Raw genomic sequence first — 13349 nt, 5'->3', positions numbered from 1 at the left:
TGCATGAAAAAGGTTTATAAATTATCTCCATTGGGCCTGCTTTTCTAATCTTTTAAACAATGGAAACAGAATGAGAAACGGCCTTACTAAACTATGTCCAAAGTAAGGTGAAAATGTATTCTTTTAACCAGTACCCAATAACATAAAAATTTCTATGGAAATATCTGTTTGTTCTATACCAATATCCTATAGACTATAGGGCAGCCAGTTTAGAATTAGCAGGTTCCGGTTCCCTAGAAACCATTCAGATCAATTCTGGCAAGTTGATGGTACCTGGAACCACCTAGCATCTTCATTGGAACATAGGAAGTTTGATGTCTGGGCAGCACTCAATAGTTTTGGTGGTTGTTTACATTATTATAAAGCTTGGTGATAACAACTGGGGGAGGAGGGAGTGGGGTGCTACATACGGCATTAAATATGGAAACGTGTTGTATTGCACCCAGGATGGTAAAAGAATAAAGTGAAATTATAGATCACTATCCAACAAACTATATCTGGTAACTGGGAGATAGATAGATAGATAGATAGATAGATAGATAGATAGATAGATAGATAGATAGATAGATAGATAGTGAAAAATAAGAGAAACAGCATACTATATGTAAGAGAAACAACATACTATAATCCTGATTGAATTGAACAATCGGTCTTTAATAGTCATTATCCACTTTGGGCTAGATTATGAGACAGTGTGGTTACCTGATTAAGTGATGACTATCTGCTAAGAAGCAGTAATGAATATATCAGTTAACTGGTGACTGCTCTGGTGCTTTCCATTTAGTTCAGACCCTTGATTTATCAGGCCTAAACTAAACAGATAAAGTATTCATTTGGCAGCTGAATATCACTGCAAAATGGTCATCTTTGCAGCCATCTTCACTCCTCCCCATATCCTATTCACAATTCACAATTATATTAGGCAATTTAGCAATGTGGCTCGATAACTATTCACAACACTTTTGACATCGAATGGAAAGGGAAGTAATGTGTTGGTCATCTGGTGGCCAACACAAACTCTCTTTGAAAATTGGCTCATGTTTACCATAATCAGACAACAGTGATGTACAAAGCCAAAACGTTTTGGTGTGTGTTCAGGTGTTTTCTTTTTTTTATTCATTTCACATATTCAATTTAAGAAATAATTTCAAATGTGCATGAGAACATTTTAATGCACGTTAATTGATTGTACAGATATTCATTTATAGGTCAGTGCTTCACAAACTATGGGATTGTTATCCCAAATGGCGTTGCAAAATCTGCATGTGGAGTCACAACTATACCAGCAATAAATAAATAAAAGCTGAATCATCACCTTACTCATGGATGCTACAGTACTGTCTGCATGAGTTCAGTGGGAAGCAGGGGCTTATAACAGTCACAGTGGGTTCTACATATGGGAGGCAAGGTAGTGCCCAAGATAAGGATGAGGTTATGGGCTTGTTTACCCGCTAAAATTGATCAAGGACACCTACAATTTGGTAAGCACTGTTGAAGGTTAATCTGCATTCAATCAATTTTGTGCGCATTAACATTTTAAGGTTCAGTAACCACCCAAATGTGTGAATAGAATGCACATCTATGGGGCAATTTCTGAGCCATTGTGAGCTAAATAGGATGAACAACGGTATATACTTATTGCAAAGGCCACAGAGTTGTTCAACATTAATCACAGTGAACATCAGTGCTCACCTACACCTAAGTAATCTAACCGTGTTTTCTTAAATAACCGTAGCTGTGTTTCTATTTATCAAACTCTCAATTGGCCCTGTTATTTGATCATCTTAACCTTGTTTTACAAACACAAACATTTTGAGAGTAATTCTATAACAGGGTGCCTACTAATGACACTGGTTACGGTGCCTATTTCCAGACTATTCTATAAAGAAAAGAACACTAGTGCTGAAAACGTGCTTACATTTAAGGTACGAGCACTTATATCAGCCCTAGAGCTGCAATGCTGGCAACCAGCTGTAAGCCAGAACACATGCAAATTATAGCCCTGCCTACGCTCCACCCACATTCCACCCATGTGCAAGCACACTGGTAAAGTGCATATCATCAAATCACAGCCTTTATTTTTCTGGTATTCAGTATTCTATTAGGTAATTTATGCACATGAATGATTAGAGTACTGTCATTTGCATGCCTTCTTGCCACCTACAACTAGGCAGCTCTTTACAGGATTACCTCCAATGCACAGTACATAAAACATTGATTGAAAATATTTATTAGCAGAAATATCACATAAAAATTATAGGGGCCCTTATACAAAGGCACGTGGAGGGGCATAATTGAACGAAAACGTCTATCTCCATGGGCGTTTATCTCCGAGAACGGGTCCGTGAAGGGGCGGACCGAACCGTATTTTCGAAAAAAATAGACGTCCATGTTTTATTCGACAATTTGTGAGCTGGGCTTTTTTGTTTTTCAGTGATAATGGAAAATGAAAGCGCCCAGCTCAAAAACGAATAAATCCAAGGCATTCGTTCTTGGGAGGGGCCAGGATTCGTAGTGCACTGGTCCCCCTCACATGCCAGGACACCAACCGGGCACCCTAGGGGGCACTTTTACAAAAACAAAAAAAAAGGTAAAAGAGCTCCCAGGTGCATAGCACCCTTCCCTTGTGTGTTGAGCCCCCCAAATCCCCCTCAAAACCCACTGCCCACAATTCTACACCATTACTATAGCCCTAAGGGGTGAATGGGGGCACCTACATGTGGGTACAGTGGGTTTGAGGGGGTTGGACGACTAAGCATTAAGCAGCACAATTGTAACAGGTAGGGGGGATGGGCCTGGGTCCACCTGCCTGAAGTCCACTGCACCCCCTAACAACTGCTCCAGGGACCTGCATACTGCTGCCAGGGAGGTGGGTATGACATTTGAGGGTGAAAATAAAAAGTTGTGAAACATCATTTTTTGTGGTGGGAGGGGGTTAGTGACCACTGGGGGAGTCAGGGGAGGTCATCCCCGATTCCCTCTGGGGGTAATCTGGTCATTTAGGGCACTTTTGGGGGCCTTATTTGTGAAAAAACAGGGTCCAGGAAAAGTGCCTTAAATTCTAGCTACAAACGCATACTTTTTTTCCATTATCGGCGAAAGGCGCCCATCTCTCCTCAGCCGATAACCACGCCCCAGTTCCACCTTCGCCACGCCTCCGACACGCCCCCGTCAACTTTGTACGCTTCCGCGATGGAGTGCAGTTGAAAATGTCCAAAATCGGCTTTCCATTATACCGATTTATTCGTTTTTGTGAGATAAACGTCTATCTCCCGATTTGGGTCGAAATCTAGGCGTTTTTCTCTTTCAATTATAAGGTGGATAGGCACCTATGCGCATCCAATACATGTCAAATTGGCACTACTGCCTGTCTACCGTGTGCCCCGGGCAGTAATTCAATTTTTGACGTGCGTCCAAAACACGCAGTAGAAAATATTTTCAATTTTCTACTGCATGGTGCTTACCTGGTAGTAGTTGGCAGTTTATGCATGCTGACACTTACTGCCCAGTTAGCACGTGAGACCGTACCATCAAGTCAATGGGTGGCGGTAAGGTCTCAGGCTGAAAATGGAAGCATGCTGGTTTTAATTTTGCCACACATCCATTTTCGGCCACAAAAAAAGCCTTTTTTCCAGGCACGCTGAAAAATGGACCTACGCGCATTTAAAACATGTGCCTATGCCAGCGCAGATCATTTCCAGCGCGCCTTAGTAAAAGGGCCCCATAGTGCCTCCTACTCTGTGAAAATAACAAATCTCTAGTACATTGTGACTGCTGGGTCATCTACAGAGTTGTCAAAACTTTGCTTTCTATTTGAATAACAAAAAGTTCCATTTATGGAGCATGTGTTCATGCATGCATACCTACAGGTGGATCCCCCAAAACACCCCATAGGGATTCTCATTGCCCTCCTGACATGTCCTGGAAATTCAGTGTGAATAAATGACCAAATAGAAAACCTTTGTATGGAGAAACACAGACATGGCAATCCTATAAATCTTCATCCCCATTGCCTAAACCTTATTTTTCTTACCCAAGCCACACTGAGTATTGTAGGCTTGCTTTTAAAGTGAAATAGCTACTTGCCAAAACCTGTGCAAGTAATTAGGAGACTTGCAAACAAGGGCCTGCTGTTGGCTAGCATCAGAGGAGGCGTCCACATTCTGCTCAGTCAGCAGAGACCTTACACTAGTCAAGAAAATAGGGACTAGGAAACCTTAACAATGTGGTAAGTGTGCTTCACAGAAGTACAGATCAGGATCAAAAATTACTCCTGGCTAAATTGTCGTACAAGACTAAAGCTAAATCCCCATCATTTGTGCATTTAATGAAAGATAATTAGTGCTCATTTTTAAGCAAATAGATTAAGTACATAAGCACTGCCATACTGGGAAAGACCAAGGGTCCATCAAGCCCAGCATTCTGTCTCCGACAGCGGCCAATCCAGGCTTCAAAAACCCGGCAACCCCCCCCCCCCAAAAAAAAAAAAGAATTAATAATGTTCAATGGATTTTCCCTCAGAAATCTGTCCAAACCCCCTTTAAATTCCGTAAGGCCAGCTGCTGTCACTACATTCTCTGGCAACGAGTTCCAGAGTCTAACTACACACTGAGTAAAGAAAAACTTTCTCCTATTTGTTTTAAATCTACCATATTCTAGCTTCATCTTGTGTCCCCTGGTTTTGTTGTTGTTTGAAAGTGTAAACAATCGCTTCACATCTGTCCGCTCTACTCTGCTCATTATCTTGTAGACTTCTATCATATCCCCTCAGCCGCCTTTTCTCCAAGCTGAAGAGCCCTAACCTTCTCAGCCTTTCCTCATAGGGAAGTTGTTCCATTCCCTTTATCATTTTCGTCGCCCTTCTCTGCACCTTTTCTAATTCCTTTATATCTTTTTCATATTGTCTATGAAAACTAACCAACTTTCTCCTTCACATATCAAAAGGATCAAGAAAACCAGAATCCCAGTCAATATGTTAGAGGAGGGCTGTGTCCTTTTTATATTACCATTCATAGAACAGAGCTAATATTGTTTCCAATGCCAGAAATTTGTATCACAAAATTGGGAATGCCATAAAAGTTCACTCACTCTCTGTTGCCAGGGGGGCGTTAGGGTCGGGTCCAGTGTCCTCCTCTGGTGCTTCAAGGCTGCCCCTCCTGATCCAGAGGCTGGCCACACAGTTGCCTCCATTGTTGGTTCCTACATGCATGCAGCAGGATCGATGGGGGCGCCTGGAGATGATATCATCAAGCTGGGACCTCATAAGGGATCCCAGAGCTCTCCCACCTGCTTTTGTAACATATCTCCTTGAGGTGCTTAGTGTGTGTTGTAGTCAGCCTTGACTCCAGTTTTGTTCTAGCCCTGAATCCTGCCTTCATTCCAGCCTTAACTCCAGCCTTGTTCCAGGCCCTGGTCCTGCCTTGCCTCTAGCCTTGACTCTAGTTTTGTTCCAGCCACGACTCCTTCCTTGACTCCAGCCTTGTTCCTGCTATCCATCTTCAACCTTGTTCCAGTTGCCTCCAGCCTGGTTCCTGTTGTCTCCAGCCTCATTCCAATTATTTCCAGCTTTGTTCCTGTAGTCCGTCTCCAGCCCTGTTCCTAGCCTGCCCTGTCTCACCCTGGTTCCAGTCCATGTCATCCGTCCTGTTCCTGCCTGCTCCAGCTTGTGTTCTCCACCTTATTCTGCCCTTGTCCCTGCCCCAACCCAGTCTGTGTCCGCCGTCTTGTACCTGCTTGTGTCAGTTGTGTCTTCTGTTGTTTCTGATCTCCAGATCTTTAGTTCCTGCTCTACCCCTGGCCTAGACTCACTCAGGCCAGCCCCCAAGAGGTCTTCTAAGAAATTCAAATCTGGTATAAAGACTTGGTTATTTCACCAAGCCTTTAATCTTTCATAGAATGTTTTCCGCTGCTGGCACAGTTTGTTCTCCTGTATCTGTTTTTACTTTTTCCATGTTCCATCCCTCTTCCTTAATAGTCTTTCATTTCATGTTGTTTTCTTGTCATAGTATCCAATCTGCTTGAATGAGTGTGTTACTTTCCTATCAATATATTGTAGTTCTTTTCATCACTTTTTACTTTTACATTTAATAATGTACACCGCCCAGATCTATTATTAGTTAAGGTGGTATATCAAATTTTACTAAGTAAATAAATAAATACATTTTTGGTCTAGCCTCCGCCGGGGCATGACTCGCCTGTCACCAGTTGGGGTCCACCTTTGCTTCGGGCCGGGCCGGGTAAGCTCAACTACGGCCCAAGGGCTCACCTACCTTGAGTGCGACACTATCATTTTTATAACCAGTGGTTCAATGAAAAGCTGGGGATAACAAATGTCTTTTCTTTGTCCCTCAATGTAAACAAATGATTTTGTTAATTAGGCATTTCCTAATACCTTGACAGTTGGCCTGGTGTATAGGACATTAACCCAAACCAAATGAACCTCCCTTCCTCTAAATTCATGACCACTTGACCTCTATGGAAAATACAACTTTCTGCTTTAGCAAAACTGCCAGATATTATCATGGCTATTCTGGATAACCTGCCACACCTTTGACTAGATTTTTGATGACAAAACTATAATCCCTCTGTAATCTTGGCAGGGCTTTTTGCATACATATAACAGATTTAGGATATATATTTGTTAACATACCTTAAAAAAGTGAGGGACCTTTTTACTAAAATGCAATAAAAATGGGCTTAGCGTTATTTAGGAACCACCAAGTGCCTCCTGTGTTTGATCACATCAGTAGTGTAGCTAGGGGGGTTGCCAGGGGAGCAGCCGGTCCCCCAAACAGAGTTCTGCCGGTGCCGGCAACTATTTTTTTCTCAATGTGTTGAATTGAAATGTGCACCGGCGGAAGTCTGCTCTCGCACCGCTTTTGCTCCCTCCGCACCGTCAACCTGACTCCGCTTCTGGTCCACATTACCCATTTAGCAGAGTCAAATGTGAACACGCTAGTTGGATAACTCTTCTGTGCCCATTCCCTGCCCATGACATGCCTCCTACAAAAAATTATTTAAATAATAAATAATGAGTGGTTAGAAAGCAGATAAGGAAAAATTACAGTAAAATGCTATAACTCATTTTGCAGTAAGCTCTTTCTCGACCAGTAGCATGTGTTAGGTTGTTAGGGTTTAATGCTATTTAGTGCAAAGGCTCCTTAATGTGTGCTAAACTAATTTCACATGTTTTAACCTATGAATTAAAGAGCATTAAGTTGATTAACATGATTTAAAAGTTCTAACGCACATTAAAAATCTTTTTATTAAAAGAGTGAGGCAGACAGGCCCAGTCCCGAGAGCCGATTTTAACCACAGGCTGGCTCCGGGACTGGAAGCATCATTGGGAGGGGGAGTATGGGGAGCAGAGTGGAGGGCAACAGTTGGGAGCCAGGGCTCTTTTAAATTGGGGCCACCTGCTGGGGCTTGGCAAATAACAAGGAATGTCAGGAGGTGGGAGGGGGATGTGTGGGGGATCGAGCGGTTTTGGCAGGAACCAGATCACTCGGCTGTTTGCTTGCCTCATAAGGCAGGTCCCCACCGAGCTTGCTGCCCTTCCTCCCCCCCTTCCATGATGAAGTTGGTTTATATTTGTATGGTTATACTTGGGGGATATGTTGTCGCAGCAGGGTGAGGGGTGCTCAAGCCAATGAGCCTGTACGGGTGACAAGTTTTAGGTTTAGTTGGGTGTTTGTGTTAAGTTGGTTGGCATGTTTATAATGGCAGGGGCTTGGTAGAAGCCAAACCTAGGGATCTTGTAGTTCATAGCTAGTAGCATGGCATGAGCTATGGATCAAGGGTTTGGAACTGCTTCAGTGGGATACCAGGCAGCTTGGGTTGGTATTGCACCACCTGACTAGTAATATGGCAGAAGGTTATCTTGAACATTTGGGGTTGTATTAAACAAGGTTAACCTGATTAGTGGCTCGGGCTTATTTATTTCTGTTCTGAATAAAGCTGAGGTCAAGTTTAAACCATGTTCTTAAGTATGTGTGTGTTGATTGGGGGAATCTTGGAAATGGGTGGGGGATAGGTGCTAGAAGGGACAATGCCTAGGTTATGAACATGTGAAACACACCAAAAAAAGCCTGAAAATCATGGAAAAGGCTCCAATAAAGTGAAAAATGGACCAAAATGCTTTGCCCTGTGCACATCATTATAAGAGATCTGGCATGTTTGAAAACTGCCCCACAAACAGTTTTACTAGGGCACTGTATTTAGCCACTGTGAATGTCAGCATTCCCAAAAAGGAAAGCTGGTCAGGGGAGAAAACAATATATGTATGTTGAATATTTCAACGTATTTTACTACTCCCCCCTGCCGAAGCCCACTGCAGCACTAATAGGGGGCGATGAGCACACGAGTTTCTTTTGCAATGTCTTAATGAATATCCAAAAAGAAGCTACTATGTAGCTTCTCTTCATTAAAACGTGACCATTATGCTGGTACAAACACACTCGTATGTTTTTTAATCAGATGGCTTAGTGAAAATTTCTTCCAAGGCAAATGGTTCAGGGAAAGACAATTCATAGCCTGTGAAAAGCAGAGACTTACCTGAGTCAGAATCATCAGGGCTGACCGAGCTTAACAAGTCCTTTTCTTTCTCGTAGTCACTTTTGCAGAGCAGTTGTCCTTCTTTTAGAACAAACTCGTCTCCTTTCCTCAACTGTCGCTCACAGACACAGCAGCAGAAGCAGCTCAAGTGATACACGCTTTCCAGGGCTCTCATCACGAATTCCGTTGGCGCTATTTTCTCCATGCAGCCACTGCATTTAGCAGCAAATAGTCTGTCAGAATAGAAAAATAAAGTTAATCACCCTGCTTTCATGTTGAAATCTTTTTTATTTAACAACAGAAGCAAAACCAAATAATCAAAGAAGCATAATATTATCAAATCAGTTCCCCTATTCCCAACCCGATCCACCCCCCTCCCTAGATCTCAGCACACACTTAAATTCACCCTGCTTTTATAATTTCACCAAAGAAACCTGGTAAATTACAAGTAAAGTAGAGATGTGTGAAATTTGTTCTTAAAGCTTTATGAATTCGTTTGTCCAACCCATGAAAGCCTGTCAGTTTGTAAAATTAATCCACCAAACCCGTTAAAGAAAAAAAGAAAAACAAATCCAGTGTGCCCCTTGCCTTTGAATCGGAGGAAAATTTGCATTTCAGCTCCAGCAAGTTCTGCTGATTCGAGGGCAGCAGCAGATATGACCTATTATAGGTTCTATAGCTGTCAGGGAAATTTTTGGTGATTTTCCTAAGAAAATCTGGAAATAATCCCCAAATCCCATTACTCAGCCTAGACTGAAATTTGTCTGTCAAATCAGCTTGAATTTTTTCACATATCCTTAATTCAATAATAAAAATTAATTTATTTGGGCCTCTTTTGCTTTGGCAAAGGTCTTTTGTATTATGGTATTCTGGCTGAAATGGTGATTGGAAATGATTATTTTGGTAAACATCACTTCATACACTGATCAGTTCTTGATGGAAAAGTTTCCAGAACAGTTCCAAAAAATTAATGCTTCAGTCACCAGGAGTATCTCTTATCCCTTTCCCATGGTTGTTTGGAAGACAGGTGGAAGCCACATCTAAAACATGTGGGCAGAGGTCCAATCATCAAAAAAGGGTTAAAAAATGACTATGAAACAGCAAGGAAAAGATGGTGCTACATCGAAGAAACAATTGAGGACGTATCAATCTTCATAGACATAAAATGAATTATTACAGAAAAAAAAAACAGCCCAGTAGCTGAATATCTCTCAAAAGAAGATCACTCCCTTAAAGACCTTACATAAAGGTGCTACAAGGAAACCTTGGGAACACACAGGAATGGAAAACTTTGGGGAGGAAGAGGGCCTTGGTGCACGACAGATGGGGATAACATGGCATTGTGCCACCTTGCCCTGCACCCTACCCCCTGTGGGCGGCTTCCAGGTATCGCAGAAGCAGCAAGGAGGATACTGACATCACCACATCACGCCAGGATGCTGGAGGCTGATGGAATTGGGGCTGCAGCAGTCATAAGCAGACCCCACGGAGCACGAGCCCCCTTTGTTTCGGTTCACTATGCTACACTAGACATGGTAACCATTATTATGGTGGCATGAGAGTATGCACCAATTTGCATATTAATTGCATGCTGTGGTAGTGGGCAGGAACTGGGCAAGGAATGGGTGGAGAATGGGAGAGACTGCATACCACGGACCGTGTATGGTGCACATCTATGCTATCCGGCAGTATTCAGCAGGGAATAGCCAGTTACGGGGCCCTTTTACAGCATGGTGGTAAGCCTAACGCGGGCTTACCGCTCGCTGTTTTGGGACTACCACTAGCCCAATGTGACCACCAGTGGTATTCCTGTCCTGAGCGTGCGCCATTTCAAGCGGAAAAAGAAAACCCCAGAAAGGGCTTGCGTGGCGATATTCCGATGGTAATCAGGCATCGCCACGTGCTGCCCGGTTACTGCTGGGTTAGCGCAGGAGCCCTTATCGTCACCTCAGTAGGTGGTGGTAAGGGCTCTTCATCACATAGCCATGTGGTAAGAATTTTTTTATCGCAGGGCCATGTATGCCTGGGGTCTTTTACCCACTGAGGTAAAAAGGACCCTGGTATGTGGGAAAAACAGCCCCTGCCACCAGCACAGGTCCCTTTTTCCCGCATCTTGTTAAAAGGACCCCTATAACGGCTGACATAACCGGCTAGCCGCCGATTTTCTGCCCCACTTTAGTGACTATATTTGGCTGTGTGAATATGTGGGATATCTTTCGCCAGTTAGAAGATAACCAGCTAAGTCTGAACATCAACATAGCCAGTTAACTTCTAACCGGTCAAAATTAAACCGGCAAAATTGCCACTTTCACATATAAGTGCCAGCATTTATATATGGAAGCTTCTAAGTGATGTCACTCTTTTTCTGGGTAGACTTTTGCTAAATTACCTCTCCCACTGTACCTGCTGGCAAATACACAATTATGTTCCAGCATCCTTATGCAAAGAACCTTTTCTAAAATACCAGGGAAATTTGAACTTCCCACATTCATCCCCTATGAAAAATGGGGCATTATCCCTCTGATTCTATAAAAGTTGCCAAAAATTGCACATGAAAATTTAGGCATACTTCCAATTTGTGTGCACAATTTAATATAATAATGAGCCAATTAGTTCCAATAATTGGCTTTTAAACAACCAATTATTGGCACTAATTAGATTTAATTGGGTCTAACGTGCGTATATTTTGGCACAGGATCTAAGTCTAAAATTAGCACATGGTCCAAAAAAGGGGGCGTAGAAATGGGAGGGTCATGAGGCATGGTTTTGAGTAATGCACATAATTACAAAATATGGGTGCTCCGTGAGTAAATTTAAGTGCGGGCATTTGCACCATGTTTTTGTTGGTGCAAATGGTGGCACCTACATTTACACATGGGCTCTCTGCTTACGTGTTATTCTATAAACCGCGCCAAATTTCAGGTGTGGCTCATAGAATACCGTTTAAGCGGGGGGGGGGGGGGGGTCAGCACCAAGGGCCCTGTTTACTAAGTCGTGTTAGCAATTTTAACGCACCTACGATTAGGACACGCATTAACTGTGTAAGCGCCTATAGAGATATTGTAGGTGCGTACACAGTTAACACTTGTACATGGTTAACACATGTTAAAGATGCTAACGCGCCTAAAACGCTGCTTAGTAAACAGTGCCCCAAATGTTTAGGCGCCATATATAGAATCTAGCCCTATGTGGACTATAGGTGAAAATTTTTAAAGGCGAATAAAAAATTATTTTATCTGCATAAATCTTCCAGATTCCCTTGCTATTGTTTTACAAGGTAGAGATTTTGATATAAATATAACATCCCAGGTAGGAGTAAAAGAAGAAAGGGAAAATTGATAGCAGAAATGTAGTCCTGCTTAGTAAAACTTGTTTCAATTTAACTGCTTAAACTTCTTTAACTCCATCCAATTAAGCCCATATCCTTTTGTCTGAGCTGTGTGTCGTATGATTGAGCGTGCTTAAAGAATTTGAGGCTTAGCAGATCTGGGGTGAATCTATCAGCCTCTCCTCGTTGGTATCAGTTCATTTGTAACACCATGACAGCTAACCTGTGCACGGTTCAGTAAGATTCAATTGAGGGATATAAGGAAGGATGGGACCAGCCCAACATGTGGTAACATCATTTCATGGGTTTAGCTCTAGGATTTGTTTTTTTTTTTTCTTTAAGTTAAAAGGAGTACTGAATCTCATCCAAGCCTGACCTAGCTCAAAATCAATTCCTTACCATTTATCCTATTTCAAAAACAAATTTAAGCATGCAAATGCACCTTGCTGAACAGGGGTAACCTAAAATAATACTATGGTGGGGATCTCTGTATGCTCATTCTGACTGTTTAAACATCTCCTGGTAGAAGCTGAATAAGGAAGATGAAGCCAGAGATTGTATATGGTGAATTACGGCTCACTCCTTCATACATGACATAAATCACAGATAAATCTGCAACAGACCTGCATTGTGACCAAATCCCACTACCCCTGTGCTTGACAAATATTAAGGGCTGGGCATTTTGTTCCATTTTAGTGTACATTATTTAGTATGCCCTAACAGAATAGCGCTTGTTAATATGAAATAGCACATGCTATTGAATTTAGCATGTTGTTCCTAAAATAGTACATTCTAAAATTGAACAATGTACAAAATAACCCACAAAATGAATCAAAAATGACAAAAATTAATTTCTCTGCATTAACCTAATCACAACTTACATTTCAAAAAATAAATAAGGGGCCCTTTTACTAAGCCATGGGAGGGCTAATGTGTGGGTAGCACATGCTAAATCGAGGAAAGGCTAAAGCGGCTAGGGCTCTTCAGCTTGGAGAAAAGGCGGCTGAGGGCAGATATGATAGAGGTCTATAAAATAATCAGTGGAGTTGAACGGGTAGATGTGAAGCGTCTGTTCACGGTTTCCAAAAATACTAGGACTAGGGGGCATGCGATGAAGCTACAATGTAGCAAATTTAAAACGAATCGGAGAAAAGTTTTCTTCACTCAACATGTAATTAAACTCTGGAATTCATTGCCAGAGAATGTGGTAAATGCGGTTAGCTTACTGGAGTTTAAAAAAGGTTTGGATGGCTTCCTAAAGGAAAAGTCCATAGACCATTATTAAATGGACTTGGGGAAAATCCATTATTTCTGGAGTAAGCAGTATAAAATGTTTTGTACATATTTGGGATCTTGCCAGGTATTTGTGACCTGGATTGGCCACTGTTGGAAACAGGATGCTGGGCTCAATGGACCTTTGGTCTTTCCCAGTATGGCAATACTTATGTATTTATATAGCGTGAGTGCC

General features: G+C 42.2%; 1 protein-coding gene across 3 annotated transcripts in view; it reads right to left on the bottom strand.

Moving 5' to 3' along the window:
- LMX1B (LIM homeobox transcription factor 1 beta) overlaps positions 1-13349 on the bottom strand; it is a 314227-nt gene that overhangs the window by 18039 nt on the left and 282839 nt on the right. For all 3 annotated transcript variants that reach the window (XM_030207614.1, XM_030207615.1, XM_030207616.1), the window contains one exon: positions 8554-8786. In XM_030207614.1, coding sequence (XP_030063474.1) covers positions 8554-8786 — 233 coding nt within the window. The remainder of the gene's footprint in view (positions 1-8553; positions 8787-13349) is intronic.

The sequence above is a fragment of the Microcaecilia unicolor genome, chromosome 6, assembly GCF_901765095.1.
Source record: "Microcaecilia unicolor chromosome 6, aMicUni1.1, whole genome shotgun sequence".
Lineage (NCBI taxonomy): Eukaryota > Metazoa > Chordata > Amphibia > Gymnophiona > Siphonopidae > Microcaecilia > Microcaecilia unicolor.
Note: the sequence above shows the minus strand (reverse complement) of the source record. Positions and strands in the feature narration are given on the sequence as shown.